This window comes from Zonotrichia leucophrys, chromosome Z (assembly GCF_028769735.1).
Source record: "Zonotrichia leucophrys gambelii isolate GWCS_2022_RI chromosome Z, RI_Zleu_2.0, whole genome shotgun sequence".
Lineage (NCBI taxonomy): Eukaryota > Metazoa > Chordata > Aves > Passeriformes > Passerellidae > Zonotrichia > Zonotrichia leucophrys.
This window is the reverse complement of record NC_088200.1, coordinates 24,594,354-24,619,959: the sequence shown is the minus strand read 5'-3', so window position 1 is coordinate 24,619,959 and position 25,606 is coordinate 24,594,354. Positions and strand designations below refer to the sequence as shown.

Sequence of the window (25,606 nt, the reverse complement as noted above, 5' to 3'; positions counted from 1 at the left end):
TGACCCCGCCCCGGGCCGCCCATTGGCCGCCCGCGATCACCTGAGCACGCCGGTCCCGCCCTGCGCCCCGCCCCATTGGCCGCCGTTCCGCCAGTGGCGGGCGCCCATTGGCTCCGGTAGCCGCCGCTCCACCGCCCCCCCGCTGCGCGGCCCCGCCCTCGTCGCTTTCCTGCGCCCCGGCCTCCGCCGCGTCGGGATGAGCCGCGCTTCCCCATGGAGACCAAACGGGCCGAGATCCCCAGCAGCGTCCTGGACGACCTATGCAGGTACGGCCGTGGGGCGGGGGCGGCCCCGGGGCTGCCGTGCCGCTGCTGCCGGAGGGCGCGAAGGGCGCCTGACCCTGCCCGCGCCCGGGGCGCGGGGCCCGGGAAGCTCGAGACGCTGCGGGGGTGCGGGGCCGCCCGGGCCGAGGGGCGGCTCTGGCCGTCCCGCGCCCGCCGGGAGGCGGAAGGACGAGGCTCGGCCCGTTCCCCCCGAGCCCGAGGCTCCGCCCTCCCCATGGAATCCGTTCTGGAAGGGCGGGAAGGCTGCCTGCGGCACCCTCTGGACCGGGTGTAGGGCTGCCCCGGCGGCGGGCCGGGAGCCGGGCGCACGGTGGAAGTGGAAGAACATTGTTTGTGGGGATTTCTTGCGCGGTTTGGGCCGGAAAAGGTAGAGCTGCGTCGGCGGTTTTTGCGCAGGTGAAAGAACAGCTGGGAGCGTGGGGCTGGCGTGACGTGTAGCCGAGCACTGAGGTGGTACTCGGTGCTCCGAGGTCTAGTTTCGTTGGAAGGGGGTGGGAAGCTTTGGAAGGGGTGTCAGGGAGTCCCTTCTGGTGAGTTACCTCTGCTGGGAGGGAACGTGCCAGCGGGCGGAAAGGGAAGAGCCGCAGGGAAACCTGGCGGTGTGAAGCTGCCCTCTCCTGCTTGTCCGTTCTGTCAGAGTGAAATGCTTTTCTTGTTCCAGGGGCTTTGCGTTTGAATTTTCATAAAGCGTGGATTCTCTAAAAGGGCCAAGTTGCGTTTCCCCCCCTACAGTCTCAACTTCTGATCGTCTGTGGTGTAGCCCTTAAAACTTTGTAATTTGTCTGTCATCCCCAGAATGTGATGACACAAACTGCGTGTGATATTTGGCATGAAATAATCCTTCTATTTTACCACCTCCAAGAGACTCCTTATGAGGTATTTATGTAAAAGAGGGAAAGGTTAGTGAAGAGGAAAGACACCCCACTTACTGTAATTACGGTTTTCAAGTGAGTGAAAATGTTTAGAAGTGAGAATACCACAGGAGGGTAGAACTGTCCTGCTCAGTATTGTTTTGCACTTGTCTAATGCAAGAGTCAGTTTCTGATAGACATGTAAATTTTCAATTCCCTAAATTGGCCTCTGAAGCATGTTTGTGTTTCCATTGTGTCTCCTTTGGGCTCCCTGCAGAGAGAGGAACTTGCCTCTCAGATCCCTGTACACATGCGTCACAAGATTTAGGACTTCTTCAGAAAATCTAGAGAGGAATTCCAGTTATTACAAAACCGATACAGCCTATTTTAGTGTCACTTCTGTGGGGTGACTGATAGAAGGGCACATGAGTGTTTGAATCTTACATTGTGATCGGATCAGTCCCAGTGTCTTACCATGTTTCTTTGAGATACTGTCATCTTCTGTCTTAAAAATGGTGTTTTGTATTGTAATTCTGTTGATGTTATAAACGTGTTATAAAAATAGCTGTAGTTTCCTACATTCTTCAATCTATATGTGATATTAGTGGGAATTTTGCTAGAAAGTGATTTTTCCTACTCAGTTACTGAGTATTGTTAAATAATAAGTTACAGGTATCCACGTCCGTATTTTTCATGCTGTCTTGTGCTATGGAGTTGTTTAACAGAGTAAAGAAGTGGATGTGCAGGGACGTAATGTGGGTTTAGCAGCTTCTTGAAACTTCCTTTGTCTTGTAAACAAGTACTTTTACCCTATCTTTTGACTTCCAGACTGTGGTTGGTTCACCTTGCTCAAGTGGCCAGATGCTCACCCAGCCACACACACACACACAAAAAAAAATTGAAAAAGAGATTTTTCTGCATCCTTGTTTTTCTGAGGGGAACTTCATGTCAGCTTCATCCTTTCATTCTCTACTCTCCTCTGCCTCCTCCACTGTGAACAGCTCGGGATGGGGAGTGGGGGTTGTGGTCAGTCTGTAACAATCCTCTCTGGGGCTCCTTCACTCTTATGCTCCTGCGTGGGATCACGCCCACGGGCTAAGGGTCCTTCAGGAATATCCATCTGCTCCAGCACGTGATACTCCACAGGCTGTAGGATGCACATCTCCTCTTCCTTTTTCTTCTCCAGCTTTGGTGTTTGCACTACTGTTTCATGCTGGTTTTTTCACTTCCTCTGCCTGTCTGGTATTTTTGTCCTTATAATATACTTCCTCACAGGCACCACCATCTCAGCTGCTGCCTCCAGCTGTGTCCCACAGTGTGTCCAGCATTAGCCCATCACTATCAGCTGCACCTGGAGATGCCTGTTTTAGCTCTTCAGTCACTCCAAGTAACTTAGAAGTTAACTTTTTGATTAATAAGTGTCACTTGGCTTTGCTATTGTTCTCGAAGCCTAATCCCTGGCATATTCTTACTTTTCTTTGATACTGCTGCATATTTTATCTTTAGATTTATGTTCAGCTGCAGTGCTGGGGCAAGAAAATATCATCAGGTAGATGTAATGTAGGCTTTTAAGTTTTTATCTTTTAGCTACAGCAGCTTTATAGATAAGAGCAGAGCCTTCAAAAGAAATTGGAAGTGGTGGTGCCAATTGAAAATTGGGAAGCGGTAAAATGTTGATGTGAATAAGGTTATTTATGCAAGGGAGAATCATGGAGTGCTTTGGGTTGAAGGGACCTTAAAGATAATCTCATCCCAGCCCCTCTGCCAAATGCAGGGATGCCTTCTAGACCAAGTTGCTACTGAACACTTCCAGGGACAGGCCATCCACAACTTCTCTGGGCAGTTGTGGATGAGGGTCTGTGCCTCATGTGGATGGGCCTGTGCCTCATGACCCTCACAGTGAAGAATTTTTTTCCTGTTACCTAAACCTTCCCTTTTTCTCTTTCCTGTCATTATGACATAGTAAAAAGCCTCTCTCCAGCTCTCTTTACCCCCCTGACATCCTGGAAGGCCTCAGAGAAGACTTGCTCCAGCAGGTCACCATCCTGTTTTATTGGCACTCCAACAGCTGGACACATTGCTTCAGGGGAGGTCTCACCAGAACAGAATAGAGGGTGAGAATCACCTCCCTCAGTCTGCTGTGCGCACTGTGTTCCATCAAAACAATGGGCTGGGAGCTCACAGTGTCAGCTCACGGCAAGATTCTCATCTACCAACACCCCAAATCCTCCTCCCCAGAGCTGCTCTCCATCCTTTCTCTGATCAGACTGTGTTTACATTGGGCTTGGGATTGTCCCAGCCCAGGCACAGTGCCTTGCACTTGGCTGTGTTGAAATTCAAGAGGTTCACAGAGATTCCCTCTCAGGCCTGCCAAGATCTTTGAGGGTATCTGGCCAAGGCCCTTTTTCCATGTGAAAATTGGATAGGAAGATGAGAAATAAAAGCATAATAAATAAATAAAGCATACAAGGCCACAAACTGAAAAGAGGAATGATAAGGAAGGCAGTAGTGAAAGCCAAACCTGGCCGCTGGTTGATGAGGAGGAGTTGTAGGAATGTTCATTCCAGCAAGTTTATCTGAGTATGGACCTACTCCTGGAAAACAGGAAAAAAGTAGAGGAATGAGAATAGGAACACAGACCTAAGAAATCAGAAGTAGACACAATGACATGAAACAAACCTGTTAATTGCTCTAATTGACCAACTGCCAAGAAACCACCGGCATCACTCTCAGGAATATCAGCCTGGCCTTTGTATGTGGTAGGGCTTTAGACCTGGGGGGATCCCACACGTGGGGTTAAGAGGAGTGTCACAGGAGAGGAGAAGCAGGGGAGGACAAAGGAAGGATAGGCAGAAAGGGATATAAAAGAGGCTGGCTGTAAAACTGGGCAAGTTAGTAACTTCTCTGTCTGACCCTTCTGCTCAAGTGTCACAGACTGTCCTATCTTACAACTTCTTAGTAAATATTTGTTTTTATCTGGATAATTCCACTCTCTACGCTCTGTATATGTGTGCTCCAAGGATGAAGTGACAGCTGCTGATGGGAGCTGGGCAAGCGTGTCAGCTGCTGGAGTGAGGGAGCAGATCTCAGTGCCATCCACTCCCAGGAGGGGGTCTCAGCTCGCAGTGTCTGGGGTGGCGATGAGGAGTGTCCTGGAAGCCAGCTGTGGTGGGGGAGGCGGTGTGAGTGGGGGCAGTGAGGGGCAGAGCACCCGCAGCTGCAGCAGGACTGTGTCACCGCCATGTGCTGCGTGTGAGGGGCAGGTGCCTCCCCCAGACCTGTCCCCTGTGCACGTGTTCTCCATAGCAAACTTCAAACTGGGCCATCTGGTGGGGCAGGACCCGTGAGAGGGGTCTGAGGGTCTGGGATGTGGTCAGGGCTGCGGGGTGGAAAAGGAGACCTGTGCTAGTACTTGAATGTGCCTGTGAATGTGCCTGGAAGCGTGGGCAGTTTCAGGTGTGTGCCTGCAGCTGTGACCTCCTGCCTCTGTCCTTGGCCAGACTGCCTTAGAGAGGCACCCAATTCTGAGATCCTGTGACAATTCATACTTGTCAGATTTTAAGTAAAGATACACTGTTTCTGCTTAGACCAGTGATATGCACTTTGGGAATTCAGCTGGTTGCGCTCAGGAGCTGAGTGTCAAATATCTCCATCAAATTATTTAAGTTCAGTAGGGTGTACGACCGTAAATTTCTAAAAAGGAAGTTCTGCTATTGATACAAATACACAAACAAATAAAGCTTCTTTTGCTTTACTAAAATGAGCTATGACACAGTGCTGCTTGAACTTTTATCTCAGTAACTCTGTCTGTGTGGCAGTATCTGGGCTAAACCCAGATTCAGACTGAGGAAATCTGTAGGATCATATTGAATTTTAAAATCTATGTAAATTAATAGTTTACTGTGGTTTTAAGTGAAAACATATAACTATGTTCAACTTGTATCCTGAAAAAAATAGCACTGAAATATCTTATTAGAGTTTGCAGATGTTCTTTAATGGACTTGTAAAAATGCTTTCATTTTTGTAACACAGCGATTTAAGTAGGTTGTCTTCACACTTCCTGTTTTCACAACAGTAAATTTACTTAGTAGATTGTAATTGATATTTCTGAAAGACCACAATAGTCCATTTTCCTTCTTAACTTTGAAAGCTGTATTTTACTTAGCGAAAACTTTTTACTGTCCTTTTGGAACACGAGGAGGATCTGGAGGTCTGTCGGTATGTACTAATGGATCAAGAATTGTACTGTTGCAATGTTTTATTGTTAGCCGTATTTAAGTCAGTAGATTTGGCTAATCTTACTCTTTTTCTTTCCTGGCAGCCGATTTATTTTGCACATTCCAAGTGAAGAGAGAGACAATGCAATCAGAGTGTGTTTTCAGATTGAACTTGCCCATTGGTTTTATTTGGATTTCTACATGCAAAACACACCAGGATTACCTCAGTGTGGGATAAGAGACTTCGCTAAAGCTGATATCCTTTTTATTGCTCTGATTGTTTCCTGTCTGGTGGTAAAGTGCAAACTAAATATTGTTAACCATATTTCATAGTATGATAATGTCAGTTCATGTGTTAATGATTAAAAGTTAATATTGCTAAGTATGTGATGTTACTGAGTTCACTACTTCCATAATTTTGTGGCACCCACAAAAGAGATGTTTCTTGGACTGCTAAAGAACTATGGAAAATGGTCCATTTCTGATATTTAAGGATTTTTCTTTGCATTCTAGGTTGGTTTCAAGGGTGAGCTGTTGGTGCTCTTCAAACTGAACTCCACAGTTCATTAATTTTCAAGTAACTAGTAACATAAAGTAGTTGAAGGTGGTATGTGTTCTGCCATGGGCAGTGGTATGTATTTGTTGGAAGTTTCTGTAGAGTAGAAACTGCTTTTTACTGAATTCAAATGGTTGGCCTCTGCTTTTTTTGTTGCTTGCAAGGGCTGCTGGAATGTGTACTATCTAGTTGTTGCTAGAGAAAACTTTGTGGCTTTCATCCAGCAAACATTTTAGTTTTAGCCTTGTCCCATGTGTTCTTGATCTAAGATTGAAATATTGCTTCTAACTTTGAGGATAATATTATCCATGCTTTCACTACACAACATACTTATTTGTTAGTTTCCTAATATATATTTACTTTGAAACACTACAGCTTTTAACAGTAAACTGTAAATATATGGTCATATCCTGTTAGTTGGTGTTATGCTGTTATTTTATGTATGTTTTTAATTAAAAATGTATTTTCAGACCCACAAAATTCTCCTAAATTGTAGGCAGTGCAGAAGAAATGCAGTGTAATAGATGTTATATGTTCATTATTATTTCCCTTTCTAGCCCATATTTGCCACAAATATTAGTTCTGCTGCATTGTATTTTTAAGTATTCTACTGTGGTGTTTTTTATTGGTAGTATAGTATATGTAATTTGTAATATTAATACTTTGATTAAGGACTTACAGATTTTCTCTCAAAATTTTAGAATTATAGAGGTTGTTTATATTTTCTTGGCATGATGAGTTTTGATGAAGTGTATTAGGATTTAGATTTCTGTAGCTATAAGTCATTAAAATGGTTTTTTTGGCATAACAAATACTGAAGATAGTGTTCTATGCCATAATCTTAACAAATGATTGTGGCAAAAATGTATTCCCATTTATTTCAAGCACAGGAAACTATTTTTTTCTGTCTTGATCACTTCAAAATTAAAAAAATGTGTTTGCACATAATACATATTCAAAATAACTGTTATGGGGTTACTTTTTCAAAATTACCTTCCCTCAAACAATCAGCCTTGTGCAATCTTTTTTGTTTGTTGGGTTTTGGTTTTTTTCCATTTATTTAGATTGCTTTGTATAGGAATTGCTGAATTACTTGATGCACTCTGACTTTCAGTGTTTGGTAGTGGATTATTTGTAATATTTTTTTACTTCCAAGAGAATCTCTCTTGAAAGGACTTAGGGGAGGGAGTGTTTACTTTAAATATCTTTTATATTTGATATGTACTTTGGAAATGGCTGCTTAAGTTTATCTTCCTTAACAGGCTGCTATACTCTTCAATCACTGTCCCTTTTTACTGCCTCAAGGTGAAGATGTGCAAAAGGTTTTAGATGAGTGGAAAGAATACAAAATGGGAGTGCCAACCTATGGTGCAATTATCCTTGATGAGACACTTGAAAATGTGAGTATGGAAATAGTTGTGAAGGACTGTCTAGAGCGAGGGGTGGTGTATGCTGGCAGAAGTAATTCTTTGTTGTTTACATTTTTCTTCTGAAGAAATTTACACTCTCTGTCAGATTCGCAGAGATCTGACAGTTAGTTGATATTGGTGGCTGTGTACAGAAATATAATGTGTGAGTCAGTAAACATACTTCTGCATGCTTTCCCTCTGAGATTTTATTTTTTCATCTGAGTTACATGATTCTGTAAAAGATTTCACCATTCTTGGTACAACACAGAAAACCTAATGGTTTCCTTCCTTGAGGCTAACATATTCTTTTGAGAACAAGGGGGATGGTGGAGGGAAGACATTTAATGAAATTGGTTAGAACACCTGCATGTTTGACAGTTGCCTTCCCTTGTATTTTGTAGGTTCTTTTGGTTCAGGGCTATTTAGCAAAATCTGGCTGGGGATTTCCAAAAGGGAAAGTAAATAAAGAAGAGGCACCTCATGACTGTGCTGCTAGAGAAGTAAGTTATATCAAATCCTTTAAGATAAAGAAGTGAAATTTTGCTGAAATCAGGATATATATGTTGGGTTAAAAGGCACTTTACTTAGGTAATCCTGTTATTGAAATTGTGTGAATAAATAGTCTGTTATTGCAGTCATCTTTTGGTGCCTTTTTGAGTTCCATAATGGTAATCAAGGTTGAGGTTATATATTAAAATAAAACCAGAAAATGGTTTGTTTCACATTCTTTTGCACTAATGTGGTAAATGAAGTGAGTGAGTACGCTTTTTAAAGTTCTCAGCTGAACTGTGAATTTACATTTAAGTATTACTTGTGGTGCTTGGGAAGTCTTATGTAATTTTTGACTTTTGGTATATTAATTTCAAGGGTCACCATAACTGTGGAGAAATGGGAATTTACCCTGTGTACACTGGTCTGTGTAAAGAGGCTAAAGAGCTGAGTTGGAGGTTGTAGAATGTAATGTAAAAATTGTGCAGAACTTTACTTTTCTGTTTTTCAGCTATGCTATTTTTCAGTTATTTTCAGGAACAAGAATCAATATATATTGCAAGTAAAATCTGAAAAATAAAATAATCTATATTTATTGCTCCTGGAGACCTACATATGTAGTGAAGCTGCATATTCAAAATGGCCTGTAAAAGAACATTACTGGTACAAATTCAGTGTTCATTCAACTTAATACATCCAGAGTTTTTGAGAGAGAGAAAGATGAGGGAAAGTAGTATGATGCATTTAGTGTTCTTCAATTTGACTGAATCAGTATCTGAGAAATCACAGGGTTTTGGGGATTTTTTTTGTTTTAAGTATAACTATCAAGGAAAAACTAGACAGCTACTTCAAGAAAGAGTTGCATGAAGTGTATCTTCCTCTTCACTTCAAGTTATGCCAGCAAACACATTAAAGGAGGCACAGTTATACTGGGGGAAAAGATATTTTGATGATGTTGTTAATCTGAAAAATCTATTTAGATTTCACTAGTGATCAGCACTATTACCATCATTATTCTGATAGGTTAGATTGTCATTTTGGATAGACTAACAATTTATTTTATATCTGAAATAAATCTTTCAACTTCTTTCACTGGAGTCAGGACAGATCTGAAAGCATAAGCTGCATCTCTGTAAAATCAAATTGAAGAGGTCTTCACTTGGCAGTGCCTACAGAGTTCAGTAGTACCTCAGAAGTTGGTGAGGACTAGCCCCATCCATATTAATAAATTGCCACATAAAGGGGTAATTGAAATTGTCTCAACTTGTGTAACAGGTTTGCACTTTCAGAGAAATTTAAAGCATGTAGATTCTTTTTCTATTTCTGAGCAAACCTCTATATGTAAAGACTTGTTTTTCCCAGCAACTTTCATTAATATATCTGAAAAATAGTAATTCCTTTGCTTGGGGTAATAGGTTGTGTAAAGGATAACTCTGAATACACACACACTAATTTCATCTAAATACTTCTCAGGTGTTTGAAGAAACTGGGTTTGATATAAAAGATTATATCTGCAAAGAGGACTACATTGAGCTGCGAATCAATGATCAGTTAGCACGGCTGTACATCATTCCTGGAGTACCCAAGAACACCAAATTCAACCCCAAAACTAGAAGGGAAATTCGGGTATGTGCTGCCTTGTCTGAATCTGTAGGAACTTTGCAGAAGTTGCTTTTAAAGCCAGAAGTGTGTAACATAATGGACCCACTAAGCACAATGAGCACCTTAAGTGCTAGGTACCAGTGGCATCTCTGCACTGTACGGTTTTGTGTTGACTTCTTTCAGCTCAGCTGCAAGTCTGATGCTTGAACATCTGTCTGACATCTCCATTCATCATGAAAAGACAATAGAACATGCTGCTAAAATACAATTCTTGTCTTCTGTAGTGGTATATATATTAATAATTTCATATTATTCCTAGTTACGGATGCAAATGTAGCTATGCATTCTCAAGTTGTAATTATTAGCTGGGGACATGCAAAAGCCTACATATCAAAAGGACAAACTAAGGATTGTTTTCTTTTTTTCATGTCTAATACTTTCAGATTTAAAAAATAGTATATTTTAAGGAGGAAGTTGGGAAAGGGGCAGAAAAAGGAAACTATTTTGGATTGTGTGCTTTTAGAAGGTGTGTACCGTTTTGTGCTTTTAAAAGGTATTGTGAAAGCCAAAGACCAAGGCTCTGATAGCAACTTGTTGGAACCTTTGTCAGTGGTATCTGTAGTCTTTGAAGTTTGATTTTTTTTTTCCCCTTTATGACAGTTCAGTTCAAAACAGCTATATTTCCATGCAGACTGTGTCACTAAACGGGGCATCTTGCTTTCTAAATAAAGACATTTGAGTGGACAGGACTTAATTTCTTGCATTTGAGACCTCTTTTTTTTTAAATATGACATAAGACGAAATTTGAGGTTTTTAAAAAATATACAATAAATATGGTACTTTGTAGAACAGTGACCATATGTGTGGGAATGTTGAAGAGTTATTGCAATGACAGAGGTTTGAAATTTTGTCTTCATCTGATCTAATGCCACCGGGCAGGCTGGTTTTATACTCCCTATAGAACTATATTGAAGACTTGTTCGGTTTGTAACTTATTTCCATAATTTGCATCTTGTTTGGACCTGAGGCTTTCTGAGTAGATTCTATGATGGCAAATCTCATGTGGGTTCTTCTATGCTGTCTGTGGTCAGAATTCCTGATTTTGTTCCCCATTCTGCTAAGTATATACAGTTTTAACTATTAAAACTATAGCGTATAGTTATAGTTTTAATAGTTAAACACAATAACACAAATCCTATCCTATCACCATGGTTATTTTTCTTTTGTAACAAAACCTGAAACTTTACTGTCAAGCTAAACACCCTTCTTATTTTTGAATGGGTATTGGTGGTCCAGTATTGATCACACTTTAAGTAAAAAGTTTTTGAAAGTTATTCAAAGCCTGTACATTTATTTATGGCATTCTGTGTGCAGTGGTTTGGTTCGTTTGTTTATGACACTCTTATTCAGACTTTAGTTGCTGATTAATGCCTTTCATATTTTAGGTGTGATATCATGCAATTTTGTGCTTTACCATCTGCTACTGTAGTGGCAGTTGGAAGAGTTAATTAACCTTTTGTGAAAAACGCTGTTGTGGCCCGTTAATTTAAGTCTTCCATGGTAATTTTTTAATTAAGGGAAATAATTGTGGCTGATAAACATTTGTAAAATTATGCTATGGCTACAATAGAGGGTATTTTGATTTTATTTCTTGTTTTTCTAGAATATTGAGTGGTTTTCCATCAACAAATTACCATGCCACAGAAATGACATGACTCCAAAGTCCAAGCTGGGTTTGGCACCTAACAAATTTTTTATGGCGATTCCCTTCATCAGGTATGTTTGAGATGAGGCAAATGTTAGGCCAGGGTCTTTCAGACAGTTTTAAATTCTTGAGATTTGTTTTGGTAAGTAGATCTTGTTGTACTACTCCTTGCTCACAGGCCATTGAAGGAATGGATTTCCCGAAGGAATGGAGATTCCTCAGACAGTGACAATGGTTTTTCATCTGCAGGGAGCACACCCTCTAAGCCCAACTTGGAAAAAGCTAGGTAAGAACCAGGTCAGTTTAACATCTCTATATTCTTTCTTACAAAACACTGGTCATACAAATATGACAATATTATACAATGACAATTATATACAATACTGCTTGTCCTTTTTCTCCAAGGATTTGTGTTTGAGTAATAGCTAAATAACAGAAAAATTAACATAGATGTATATTGTAGACTTGTAAGTAAGGTGAAAAGTTAATTAATGTGTTGATACACAGGTGTCAGAACTGGGATTATTTCCTCAGTCTTGTTTGTGGGAATCAAAAAAAACCAGAAGCTTAAGCAAGTAGATAACTTCCAGTGCTTCAACTTCAATATTTTTGGCCCTTCTGCACAGGAAAAGTAGGACTCCCCAAAGCATGACTGTAAAATAGTCTAAGAAGTGCTAGATAAAACCTGTGGGAACCAGTTGGGGAACATGTCCTGCTGGCTTTAGATTCAGCTGAGTGAAAAGTGGTAGAGCAAATGTTGAAACCTGTAGTCCCTATGAGAGGACTTAATAATTTGAGCCAGGGCAACACCAGCACTGAGAACAAGAGGACAAATGTTAATGTGGACTTGGCCTCTTGTCTGTGGAGAATGCTAATGGCAGTGAGCACTATTAGAGTTTCCATACAGGTTACTTAAGATTGTCTTCCGCATTGTTCTCAGTAGCTTTTTCATATTTGTCTTCTGCTCTCAGTAGATTTGAAGTTGTGTTGTAACCTGTCTTTGTTTTCCTGTACTAGATCCAAACTTCGCGGTAGTCAACAGGTGTTTACAGATGGCTTTTCAGGAGAGCAGATGAAGCCAAAACAGCAACAGAAGCCATATAATCATCCTGAGGTGTCTGAAGTTTTGAAAGTAAAGGTAGGTTGTTTGTTAGGCAAGCATATACATCTGGACTATTTAAAACAGATGTCTTTGTTCATAAAGGTTTCCTCTCTAGGACAAAGCCAGTGAATTTCATCTCCAGAGAATGCAAAATTAGAGTGGGGAAATATTCTTGGGAATTTTTTGATTTATCTCACACTAGAGGGGGTGGTATCAGCAATCTAGTATATCTGCATCAGTGCATGGAAATTCACTGAACTCAATTAATTGTGAAATAATTCTCTCATACTGAGTGCAAGAGGGAATGAGTAACAGTTGATGGCTCTGTAGCTTGAGTGTATATTTGGTTAATTTCAGTGGGCTTCAGTTTTTCTGCAAAAGAAAGTGTTTACATGTTTTGAAGTTACTTGGAGGGAAGTTTTAGTTACTAAGTAGGAAATGTCAATGCAATTATGTCCAATTCTGCCATTTAAACTCTTCCCTCTACTTGTTTTGAACTTAACAGCAGAGTCAGAGTGTGAAGAACAATGGCAGAAAGCAAAATCAAGACACTTCCAGCCAAAAGAAGCGAACAAATGGACTGCACAGTCAACCAGTTAAGCAAAACCATACCTTGGTAAGAAACATGTAGTGTCTGTGTCTGTTGTAGGTTCCAGTAATGCTTAACAAATGGCCAGGGCAATGTCCTGCTGAAATAAAGTAAAGTGCCTATCTATCAAGAGTATGTTTGGTCAGAGTATTTGATCCATGTTTGCAGATGTATAACATTTCTTACCTTGTATGCATATACATCTATAAACAAACATACTAAATTTCAAAGTTTGCATTTTAGAAGTAATTTTAGCTGTTGAAAATTTGTCAGCTGTTTCAGTACACAATCCTGCAGCTTTCCAGGTTCCTGTCATGTAAAAGCCTTCTGTGATGTGTACACATCTTATTTATTCATGTGTGATGTCTTACTGTAAGCATGGGGTTTTGTTATGAAGCACTTAGAAAGTGGTGATATAAATACGTATTATTTCCCTTCTCTCCAGCAAGAAATGTTGAGACACAGACTTAGCTTGGATGCCAGAATCTCATATAGGTTTTCAGTCATATAGTACAGCTGGTTACAGCAGTTTATAAATTCCAGTGTCACACTGTGTTTTACTTTCCCTTGCAGTTACTAGTTGTGTTTGTCCAGTTCTCAGTGGGAACTGACTCACTGGGCTATGCTCTCTCTTATAGTGGAATGTGCTTTTGATTCCCTGTTTTTTATGGCTCTTCAGTATACTTTGTTGACTCTTGTGCATCTGTGAGCCCCCAGATCTCTGTGCAGCTCAGCTGACTTGTCCAGACTTTAGTTTCTCTTGTTTACAGGCTTTAAACTAGATTGTTCCCATTCTGGCTTGGGGTTATTGCCTTCTTTCTCTTACTCATGTAAACATACAGAAATGGTAAACTTGTCCTAAAATCCTTACTGCAGCAAGAAGTTATTAGTTGTGTTTGAGTCTGAGCGTCGAAGGGTGAATTGACTGCCCTGAAATTTAGATGAATAGGAAAAAACTGTAATGGTAATCTGTAAGATCTTCAGGGAGATAACTGTTAATGCTCCACAGTTGCTTTGCAGGCTTTTCACAAACTTTTCTGAATATTTCTCTTTTCCTGTTTCACTTGTGTTTTCATGATGGTCAGTCTTTTGAAGTTTAAATATTTTGAGTCCAGTGATAATTTTCTGATGTAACTTGAAGGCCAGGAAACTTGCAGAGAGTCCAAAGAGCCATATTTTTTTTGTATTTGTGTACTTAGAGCACCAATATCTGGGGTTAAAGCAGTTCCTTCCTGGAGAGTTTTGAGTTTGTGTCTCTAAAGCATGTTAATTTAATTGGCAGCAGCAGCATGTCTGCAAATATATTCCGCTTGCCTCTTTTGGGACAAACTCATTGAAGAGCAGGCTTTTGCATGCACAATACTGACTTACACACCATCATATGCAAGACCTTTCTGTCTTAAAACAGTTAGAAAATATTCTAAATTTTCCCCCAAAAGTCTGCATATTAGAAATGTTTTAGTGACTGTTAAAAGGTTGCATGATTCTGAAAGACTTGTGGATTTAAAGGATGTTTGCTACATCAAGTAATGTGACAGAACTAACGCTGAGTTAGAGGTAAAATAATTCAGACATGAGGTGTGTCAAAGCAAACTAGCATGCCTGTTAGATGATGCTTAAATATAATGCCATTTCTTTATTAAAAATGTCTAATGTATGGTCATTCTCTTCACCAGAAATGTGAAAAAAAGCTTAATCCAAGAAGACTTCAAGATAACTTTGAAACAGGCAAGTGCAGTCAGAATTTTCATCCAGTGTTCTGTACTACAGGCTGAAGGCACCTGAATAATGATGGTTGAGGGCTTTTCCTCATGCCAGCCTTCCAAATCTTATAAAGCCGTTTTTCCAAGGTAGTCTGAGGTTTTGTTTGTTTTTTAATGAAAAATATACTGTTTCATATTGGTCTTTGATACACCAGGTGGCTGAGTGAAAAAGTAACTAAAAGCTAGTTTAGAAAAATAGCATCTGAGTCAGCACATTGCTGGTGATTGAGTGTATTTTAAGGCTTTCTGTCCCGCTTGTAATAAGCTGCAGCAGAGTGCACACAGTTCTTTACTTACTGCTCAGGAAACAGTGCCATGCCATTTCTCCTTGGTAAGAAATGGCTATTGAGAAATGAAACGGTATTATATGTGTAAAATATGTGTATATATGGCGATTGAAAGTGTTTCCAGATTGCAGTGAATTTGAAGATTTATTCTAGCCTCTAGACAACCTGTAAATATGGCTGGTTTGAGTTACCTTCTTCTGTTTATGACCAAACATACAGGTTTTCTTATAAATATTAATTGAATGTATTTTGAGGTATGGCTTTTTACCATTGTTGTTATAGATACTTTTATTGGCAACTGCCCATTTAAAATTTGTTTCATACTTTTTTCTCTTTAAGCAGAAGCAGCATACGAGATGTGTTGCTCCAGTGAAGACATGCTGCCAGAACATGTAGATGGACATTCTGTGGCATGCAATGGCCATTACAAATTTGTTTTTTCATCAAGAGCTTTCTTGAGTTTCAAGTTTGACCATGATGCCATAATGAAAAGTTTTGACCTCTGACAGCAAACGTATTACGAATAAGAATCAGACTTACCTGTTGCAATTGAGGAGGTTTCTTATCCAGCCTTACTCTTTCTCAGGAGTTTTTTATTTTGTTTGGTTTGTTTGTTTATAAATGCAATGCAGGGACTGACTGCTGGTTTGGAAGGGTTTGTTCTCTTTGCAGTATGAGAGTGGCATAGTCAAGTGTTGCACTTTAAATGCAGTCTAGCCTTTGTCCACAAAAGTACCTTTCCAATGTTCAGTTCACTTGTTCCTAGCTGTGCATTAGAGGGCATTCTTTTACTTGTGTTGTATTTTTTTGTGGTTTAAAATTTTTTTTTATGGTAACTTGCCATGTGTTTTGTAGAATGTCACTGACTTTTTTTTAACTGTTGGAGTATACCAGCTTGCTAACGTTGTAACTGTTCTGATGTAAATTATTGGACTTGTTTGTCATTATTTTGTAGAACATTGCAATATTACGCAGTGGCAATGAAACTAATTCTCAGAGGACACTTCTGTCCTAGTGATTTTGAAACCAAGTTGCACATTTCAAACCTAGTCTCAGCCTGTCATCCTTTCTCTGTACTGATTGTTTGCCCCAAATACCTTCCCTCCTTCACACTGATAGTTTTTGCTGGCTGGCAATCACTAGTACTTGAGTCAAATCTATAGCATGTTGACTTTTTGTACCTACTTTTCCTTGGTCTTTGATAATGACACTCAAACTGGGTAAAACTCAGCCCTTCAAAGTGTCTAACTTAGCTCTTGTGCACTGCCCCCAGCTGCATAAGAAGAAGTTACAAAGCAGCTGCTTGTGAAAAAAGAGAAGCTTAAACTTGTCTGTGAGAGGTAACTTGTGTACAATTTATACTGAATGTAAATAAGCCTCTGTAGATCTCTCTGAGTAGGAAGGCAGGTGCATGGGTAACAGAGGCATTGTGTGACACTGAACAGCTTAATCAGGCTTCCAATAACTATTCCAAGGGTGTTCAGTATTGTATCCTGTGCTGTTGTCCTCAGATCTCTTGTGTAGTGTATCTGCTCTGTATATATCCAGTAGTATTGAATTGCACTTGCAGTTAGCATTTAAATGATCTAGCCTCAGTCATTTTCAGCTACAGTGCTTTCTTAGGAAAAACATGAAAGATGGTGTGGGGATGGAGGGGAGGAACAAAAAACCTGTAAGAGTTGGGGTGATGAGCTGTTACATCACCTGCAGGTTCAGTGGGTTTTGAGCATCTGTGTTGCAGTGGAGAGAAATGCACTGAAATAATTTGTCACAGCAGCTTGTGATAGCAAGCATGTCCCAGATTTAAAACAGGACTTTTCTCTAGAATAGAGGTAATTGATAACTTGATAGGTTGAATGAAATACACCCTTGTAGTGTATCTACATGCACTGAGTTTTTATGCAACTCATATATGTCATCCAAAACCAAAATCCTGGTCTTCCTTCAACCACCCTACTTTATATACCCTACCTAGTGTTTTCCTCAGAAATAGCTTTAGAACTTTCTCCTGGTTTATTCACCTGCCTGGCACCAGGTGATTTGGAACTCTAATGCTGTAATAATTTTGGCCATGGGAGTGTTCAACTTCTGTATCAGTCAACAGGAGAAATCGACTACAGCATTTCCTCCTTCTGGAGGACAAGAGTTCTGAGGGCCTTGTTTTTCAAGACCAAATTGTGAAATAGCTCAATCTAGCTTTGACTCACTTTTTTTTCTTTTTGTTTTTTTCTTAAACATATCCAAAGGCCATACAATGACAAAGAAGAGTAATTGACGGTAGGATAATGCTGGAGGAGTTATGTTATTCAGCTTCAGGTGAAAACTAATCTTTAGTTACTTCTTTGTGCTATTTTAGTTGATTTCCCAGCAAAAGTGCCTTTACTCATGGTGAGGCAGAAGTTTGTATCATATCCTGAGGCTGCTACTGCCTGTGGAGCTAATAAGACTCTCCTAAGGCATAATTAAATAACAGGCTGTGGAAATCTTTTTATAAATAAGTTGACTTTTCAGATAAATTAGTTATAGATAGTGCTCTGTAAAATAATGGGGATGTTGATGAAACAGTGAACTTGGAGCATCTGTCATCTGTTTGGGAAGTCCTGTCCCAGGCAAGAGGAAGTCTTTAGAACAATGGAAGCATGTTCTATGAATAAGAGATGCTGGCTGCCCTCTGTTTACTGTGTAATTTTTTTCTTCTTAGTGAAAGGTTGGTTCAGTATAAGAGACATTGGTTGCTTCATTAAGTGACCCAAAGTGAAGCTTATACATATGTCATTCATTTTAGTAAACCTAGCCTTAATGTGAGTTGCAAATAAATGTGATAAATATGCAATAACTTACTTCTTTGTATAAGGGTACAGTTTCCTGTGGTAGCATTGCTTTCTGCTTTCTTAGTAAGGTTTATCCTAAAACTATGTAAATGTGGTGGCACGTGATCCACTTGGTGGGCTCCACCATGCCCTGCACCGTGAACATTTTGTTTACTGTTGTTTATGTTCTTATTTCACCATCCCTTTATAATTGTATTTCTCAGTTTAGAAGTACTGTTTACATTATCTTCCATAAAACAGTGAAGAAATAGCAAGTGAGATACAGGCTTTAGTTCTGTGAGTTTTTACTGTACAGGAGCTAGACACAGGGAAATAGGAACTGTTTGCATGTCCGACTTGAGAGCTGGTGTTGAGATACTTGAAAAACAAACACTGTCAATTTGAGAATGCTGCCATATTAGGAGTTATTCACATAATGAACGGTCAATCAGTGTTCTTGGAATCAATTTGCAGAGTGAACAAATATTTAGCAAAAAACCCTACAGCTGTGTGGTGCCAGGAATCTGGTACTAGTGTGCAGTTCCTAGTACTACATCAACTCCCTGCTTTAACATGAGGTTTTTAGCATGTCTCCTCAGAGTGCTTCTATACTTTGACCTTGGACTGAAGAGTGGCCTGCCCAGTTAGTTAAGTGGCTGAAGTGCTGCTGACTTCAGCTCCTTGACGTACATCCATCATCCAGCTTTTGAAAGTAACTGTGTCTTGCATAGTTTGAAGTCTGGCAACAGTGGTTCTGGGGAGGAGAGGGGGAAATAGCTTTATTTATTGTACAATCAGAGTATTATTTTTTAACACAATATAAATACTTTAGGCCAAACATGCATAAAGTGTTTCTAATGAAATTTTGAGCCTGATCACTGTTCCAGGCTTCTGTGCTGTGCTTCAACCTTCCTGAACTAATTTGGTGATTTGAGAACAACTTAGTGATTTTTTTTCACCTACCTGTGGCATTTACAGATGTAACAGTTCCTTTTAAAAACAAGGCAGGCTTCGGGTCTGGCTACTTCTAACATACTTGCTCTCAGATTGTAATTTCAGATAAGAACGCAGTTCTTCCAACCTTTACTTAATGTGGTGATTTGCTTTTGCACTCATGCTGTTGTGGTGTGAAGAGCAAAGAGTCTACATTAAGAATCCAAACTCCACTATCCTGTGGGGCAAGACAGCACTGCTGCTCTGGGGATAACTGGCTGCCCAATTGTGGGGTTAGTGGGCTGCTTAATCCTCAGATACTTGGGGTTTTGTTACAAATTCTGAGCAACAGGTTTCTTTTTCAGAGGTAAAGCCAGGTGCCTTCATGTTTGAAGTTAGGAGGTTATATTCTAAATATGTTAGTAAGCTCACAGTTATTGAGAGTTAGTAGATAGCCTCTCTTGTTGATACTGATTTCTGTAAATAAACATATTTTAAGTCTTGCACTGTAAATGTTAAATAATCTGGTGCTTATACACAACTTCATAATTTCAAATTGTTTTTGTTATTACAATATTTCACCTTTTGAAACAACTAAAATTATTTAAGATATGGAAAATTTATACAAACTAACTCTGAAGGTGCTTTTACAGTAAATTAGACTTAGAAATTCTTCCATAATAAGTTTTTGTTCATATACATTTATAGCAATAGTGTAGTCAAGAATGGAAGTAGGCTATATGCTAGTATTTGCACTGTTCTTAATCCCATACGTAAGCACTGATAGATGCAGTAGGTTTTGTGCTGTGTGTGCATTTCACTTTTTCATGTAGCTTGTGAACTTAAAAGGAAGTCAACATTAAACAAGAATGACATTGGCCATATTCAAGATTGTACCAGAGGAACTATTCCAGATTGGTAGCAGTACAATAAAACAAAATACTTGGGGTTTGTCTTTCCATTGAAAATGTTAGGTTTAGCAAGACTTAAGTTTTTGTACAGATTCAGCTTTACAGAAACCCTTACCTTTAATGTGTTCTGAGCTCTGGCTGCTTTTGGGAAGTCAAAAGTATCTTTGAGTCCTCCATCAGTTCTTCTGGGAAAAAAAAAATGCTTCCTTTTAAGTAATTGTTAACATTTCAGAGAGTACAGAATGTTTAAATTTGAAAAGGTCTCTATGGATTTTAATGAAAACAGAGTATTTTGTAATTTCTAAGCATTTATACTGTTGATCAGAAGAACTAGCTTCTTGTTTCCAGTATGGGTTGCAGTTCAGTGCCTTTAAGAAAATGATTACAGCTCATGGAGCATTAATCATTTTAAAATAAGGCATTCATAGCTTTTTAAGAAAACACATCCTGCAAACACAGTTCTCTATGACACATTTCCAATAGTGAGAAGAACTTTGCAAATTTCTTTAAGCATGTTTGATCAAAATTACTAAACTGTGGGAATGAAATTTGTATCTTACTGGTTGGGTACATAATTTTGTTATGCAGAAAATGTATGGAAAATTGCATGATAAAGAGCTCTCAGCAAACACTTCTCACGCCAATACTTGCAACAGAACTTTACTGTGTCTGCATGGCACTGCACTATGTGGAAGTTTAACTTTATCCCTGAGGAGCAGTTTAGCTGGGTTTGCAAGGCACTTTTACCATTAAAAAGCAAAACAGACCCCCCCAGAAGAAGGTGCGGGGTTGGTAGTTCAGCAGAATGCTCTATTGGTGTTCATGTTCCAGGACCCAGACTTGGGTATTGCTTCCAAACGATGACACTCTTCAGGGCAGCACTGCATGCCTCGCAGAAAACAGGAGCCAGTGCTTTGTGGTGTGGCTCAGGAATGAAGGGTTATGTCTTCCTTCTGTTTGTTAAAGCTCAAGAACTCGATCTGTTTTCCTCTGTGTGTAAGTGGCACATTGTGCTCATTAAGAAGAAAATATGTACAGCTAAAGAGTTAAAATCATTACAGATTTTATACAACTTCCATTATGTTCTTTTGAAGAAAGTTTGCATTAGTCAGCTCTTCAATTGTAATAAGTAGAATCTGTAACTACCTGTAACATCTGCTGTACTGATGATTGTGATTTTGTTTGTTCTAAATTGATTCAAAACTGAAGCACACCGTTTAGAAGACTAAGTTAACATTTTCTTCTATATTGTTATTTTTTCCTCTGTAAAATTAAATTGCTTTATAAATAAACGTATTGAAGTACTGAAGTATGAATATAAGGATTGCAGTTCATTGTGGAATGGGATGCCTCTGCTGCTGGTACAGGTTATTCTTTCACTGTAGAGTGTTCACGTGTTGCCTTAAACCAGCAGTAATTATATCTCCTCTAGCTAGGAGAGGAAATTATTTTTTTAAGTCAGTTGTAAAGGTGGATGCCATTCAACACAATGGAAAAAAAATAAAATGTGTTAGACGAACAGAAGAAAGAAGTATTTAAACTTCAATCAGTGCTTTTAGATATTTTATGTAACATTGAGTATTTTGTTTTCTTTTTGTTTTGGTCTATATAATTTGTTATTAAAAGAATTGGACGCGTGGTAACAGTTCCACACATGCCCTTCCGTTTCCATAAAAGGTTCGTTGAAGATGTACTAAAATGATGTTCTAAAACCTGTGGCCATATCTGAGTTCTTTACAACTTTTCATGGCTCTGTTAAGTCAACTTTACTGACAACGTCAAACCATCTCCCTCAGTAACTTAGCTTGCAGATGAGGTATCTTTGGGCCAAGGTGTCTTTAGGCAGTCCCATTCAACAGCAAGGTGACAAGCCATAGTGAAACAACTCCCAAGGCAAAGAAACAGCATTAGAAATTTATTCAGAATATAAGAACATTTGTAAAATAAGTATTATAAATGCCTCTGTATAAATAAATGGAGTTTTTACAATTCTCTATCAAATGAACACAAAATAGCTATTTTACACTGCTTGGAAACGAAAAGGTAGCAACACATTTCAAGCTAACTCAGTAAGGTGAAAAGTTTCTAAAGTTACAATTCATGGTGCAGTATACTGGAGGAGAAGAAAACTAACAAAACCAGTAGAACATGACATGAATGCAAACTTAGTCACATGTGCTTTGCAAAAGCTAACAGTACATTCAAACTGGTGAAGATTTATACATAGAATTAGAAAAAAAGTGATTTTTTTCTAAGCACTCAGTGAAATACAAAAGTTTCATGCACTCTGGTGACTTAAAATCAAAAAACGTCCAGTCATTAATTCATGAATGGACTTAGGTTGGCAGGAATCACCTTTTTTTCTTGCTCTGCAAATTTATTATTTCTGCAACAAGCTTTAAGAGAGTTAAGTTGCTGTAACTCTGTGCACTACACACTCAGGTATTTCTGTGCTGGTACTTCAGAGTTGCATAAAAGGAGTTTGAGTTTTTTTTTGGCATTTTTTCTGAGGGTTGGTGCCATTTGAATGGGGTACACTGGAGCTGAAGCTGATTATTGCTAATGAACAGTTTTCACAGTAACATTAAGCCTGTGACCATTCCCAGCTGATCCTTTCCAGTATTCTAACAAATGATGCAGTAGCTGCTTGCTGAGGCAAATAAATCAACTGGTGGTCTGGCAAACTCTGGCTACTGCTGAGGCTAGATGGTACCAGTGCTGCTTTTTAATCTACAACCCTTATGGGGAAAAATGGGACTGGTTTACATTTACTGATGATTTATAATTCTAATGCACTTCTAGAGCACAGCTGGCACAGATGATTTGTGCTAAATGTAGTGAAACAATCAGCAAATTGTCAGGCCTGGAAAAACCACTGAGGCTGCAGCTTCTGTGTAAGAGTATCTGAATTTCTTATGGAAGAAACTCTTCTGTGTGAGGGCACTGAAGCACTGGCCCAGGTTGTGCAGAGGAGTTGGGGTTGCCCCATCCCTGGAATGTCCAAGGCCAGGTTGGATGGGGCTTGGAGCAACCTGGTCCAGTGGAAGATGTCCCTGCCCACAGAAAGGGATTGTAACAAGATGATTTTTAGGGTCCCTTCCAACCCAAAGCATTCTGTAATTCCATTAATCTAAACAGGGGGAAAAATGAGCCTAAGAGGCAGCTCAGTGCAGTATGGTTCCTGTCCTCTCCTGTGAAAAGTATTTCACATGGACATTCTGAGGTGACCTCAAGTCACATGGGTGTTTCAGATGCTGGAAGACAAAAGTATAACTACAATTTTGCCACAGCATATGGTGGATACTTTCCTTTGTGGTTCTTCAGAACAAGTGTGCTCAGCTGCTGAAGCTGATGGCAGACCCCCATCCTCCTGGAAGTGAGAAAATTGGGCCTAAAAAGGGGAAACACCATAGAGAGCTGCTAAGCAGAACCACAGAGACAGAAAAAATCAATGTGCTCCTCCCTCAAGAGACTCATTTGCAATAATTTCTAGTTATATTATAAATTAAGAAGTGCAATTATTCTGAGAAAGAAGACTGATCAAAACCAGAACATCACTACCTAAAAATTTTGAAATCAGCATTGTTTTAATTTGCTGTTGCAGCCAAACACATGTGATGCTGGCTTTGTGGATGATGCACTAGACTCCAGAGAAGTAGGAACAACTACTCTAATGACAGAGGACAACAGCAGCTACAGCAGTAAGAGATGAAAACCAACTGCTGCACTTCCAGATGTAACCAAGACTTAACAATAATGCCACATTCTGAACAGAAATTCCTGCAACTATGTTGTCTGACCTAACCCAACAGTAGGCAGAGTCCTCTCAAATATTTCCTTAGTACTAGTAATGGGAGAAATAAATGAGAAAAGTTATCATAATTCTAAATACACTAGTAAAAAACTTGAGGTGCAACTCAACATGTAAAGCAAAAACGATAAACATCTCCTGAAATCAGATTCACTGAAAATCAGCCTGGAAAATGCAAAGCAGAGGCATAACACAGCAGCAGGCTAACACAGTGAAGGGACTACAGCTTGGCTTTTAAAACACACATAAAGCTTTTTTATGTACTCTCAAAAAAAACCAAAAAAACAAAAAAAAGCAAATTCTGAATATAACAGGTGCTATGGCAGACTCCTGTATTTTGACCCCTACAGAAATCAACCTGATCCCCATGATTTGCTTAATGTTCTTTTACCTAACAAGCCAAAATTTGCACTTCAGTCAGTTTGATAATACAGTAATACATGATTTAAACAAGAGAATGTTAGCAGTAACAAAAACTAACCTAATAAAGCTGTAAGACTTCACCATTCACATTCTGTTTGTGGCTGGATATCCATACATCTACACATCTATAATTTTGTGCCTATGTATTCAATATTAAACAGGTACATTATTTAAGTACCTTTTTTGGTCAAAAAAAAAGGATAAAAAGAAGACATTCTACCTCTTGATCACAGTAAGCTGTAATAAGCACAATACATGTGACAGAAATGGCCCAGCTTCTTAAAGAAAACCTTGGATATAGTGTATATAGCAAGAAAAAACTTCTTCTACAAAGTAGTTGCAAACACCATGCAATATAAATACCAGGAGGTCTTCTGTAATTTCTTACCCACCCTTGGCACAGAGTGTCTGTGTGGCATGGTGAAACCCACAGCCTTTGGCCCTTGTATGCACTGTAAGAATTACACTTTTATCATAGTTCTCAGAGATGCAACTATGCTTGCTTTGTTTTTTTTCCCAAATCAACAGGAGCTTTCCTACCTGACCTGCACTGTGAGCAGCAGAATTGCAAGCAGGGCGCAAAGAAAAAGCCAGCCAGGCTGTCACCCTCACTCTGCAGCTGCCTGTTTGTGGTGTAACCACAGCAGCGAGTCATGAGGGTACAGTGTGGACTTGTGTGCAGACAGCTCAGGGACTGGGAAAACTTCACATGATCTCCAAACTACCCAAATGAAAACCTCGTAACATGAATTATTCTGCTGTGTGACACTGTCACCCATGGGTGACAGGGGAAGAGAAGCTGTATGAATACAGAAATAACAACACAGACAATGTACACAATTATAGCATGATAATTCAGGCACTGCCATTTTACATTATGAAACAGTCCTTAAGGTTAACACTTTTATTATCCCCATGATACCTCTCTGGGATCCCAGAGAAGGAGCTTTTAAGTTTTGTCAGCATTGACAATCAGAACGCTTTTAACATTTGAAGCTACCTAAAAGTCAACCTCCAAAAGAAAGAAAGTTGTAATGGCACTAAATACCCTTTAAAGAGATGCACTTAAAGTGAAGTTTCATTGGTGTGTGGTCTGGAGTTCTCTTCTTCCAGTAAAGCTATTCTTTGTTTGAGCATTCTTACTTGGGTTTCATGTCTCTCCACCATGGCCATCATTTGTGATTCCAGTTTCTTCAGCTTATTTTGATGCTTTTTCTTTGCTTTTTCATAAGCTGCTACCAAGTTGCTGTTAAAAACACAAGGCATACAAGGTAATTCAAACAGGGTTGTTTCAGAGTAAGTGCTACAAAAAATCTACCCCAAAGTGCCACCTTCAGGGAACTTCAAAGGCTGGGTACTGATCCCCTTCCCAGCATTTACCAGTGCTTTAAAATGGATTAGATACAAACCTTTCTGATCCAAACCCAGATCAATGCTAATGACTGTGTCTTTCCTGGAGCAAGCACAGACCTTTTCCAGTAAACTGGTAAAGAAAAACTAAATATGGTTCTAAGAGGCAGATGGAGGTTGCTGTTGATGACCTCTCATACCACTGTTTGAGATCATACCACAACATCAGATGTGATTTATAAAAACATTGCATGGCCAGAATCTGCTTAGAAAGTCAAGGACTGATTCTGCATTTTTCATTTTAAAGAATTAAGATTTACATTCAGAGGATGGCATCTTGTGCTAATTTGCTAGCTGTTCAGTAGCTTCTGTGCCTCCACTTTGACTGGGCTGGAAAGTTTGAGATGGGTGCTGCTTCTCACCACAAAGGCTTTTAAATGCAATTTAAGGAAAACCACACTGTGGCAGGAAGGGCAGCTGCAGCCCACCATATTCCTAGGCCATCCCAATACAG

General features: G+C 39.5%; 2 protein-coding genes across 7 annotated transcripts in view; one reads left to right on the top strand and one right to left on the bottom strand.

Annotated features, from left to right (window-relative positions):
• Nucleotides 1–163: 163 nt before the first annotated feature.
• On the top strand, nt 164–20,811 carry DCP2 (decapping mRNA 2). Its single transcript, XM_064736173.1, has 11 exons — nt 164–266; nt 5,457–5,608; nt 7,181–7,308; nt 7,719–7,817; nt 9,280–9,432; nt 11,072–11,184; nt 11,292–11,399; nt 12,131–12,251; nt 12,721–12,831; nt 14,481–14,532; nt 15,197–20,811. Exons 1-11 carry the CDS (start codon nt 214–216, stop codon nt 15,358–15,360), a joined length of 1,254 nt encoding a protein of 417 aa, XP_064592243.1. The 5' UTR covers nt 164–213; the 3' UTR covers nt 15,361–20,811.
• Nucleotides 20,812–21,402: 591 nt separating this feature from the next.
• The window catches only part of MCC (MCC regulator of WNT signaling pathway), a 183,138-nt gene continuing 178,934 nt past the window's right edge, over nt 21,403–25,606 (bottom strand). For 4 of the 6 annotated variants that reach the window (XM_064735487.1, XM_064735490.1, XM_064735491.1 and 1 more), the window contains 2 exons: nt 24,886–24,988; nt 21,403–22,899 (listed from right to left, as the gene is read on the bottom strand). In XM_064735487.1, the coding sequence (XP_064591557.1) occupies nt 22,756–22,899; nt 24,886–24,988 (247 nt within the window). In that variant the 3' untranslated portion in view covers nt 21,403–22,755. Of the gene's footprint in view, nt 24,989–25,606 lie in introns of all 6 variants that reach the window. The other 2 variants (XM_064735489.1, XM_064735493.1) reach the window with 1 other exon arrangement.

Coding starts and splice junctions, on each gene's coding strand:
- DCP2 (XM_064736173.1), top strand. CDS start 214: ATGGAGACCAAACGGGCCGAGATCCCCAGCAGCGTCCTGGACGACCTA. Junction 11,400..12,130: donor CCCAACTTGGAAAAAGCTAG/GTAAGAACCAGG, acceptor TTCCTGTACTAG/ATCCAAACTTCGCGGTAGTC. Junction 14,533..15,196: donor TCAAGATAACTTTGAAACAG/GCAAGTGCAGTC, acceptor CTCTTTAAGCAG/AAGCAGCATACGAGATGTGT.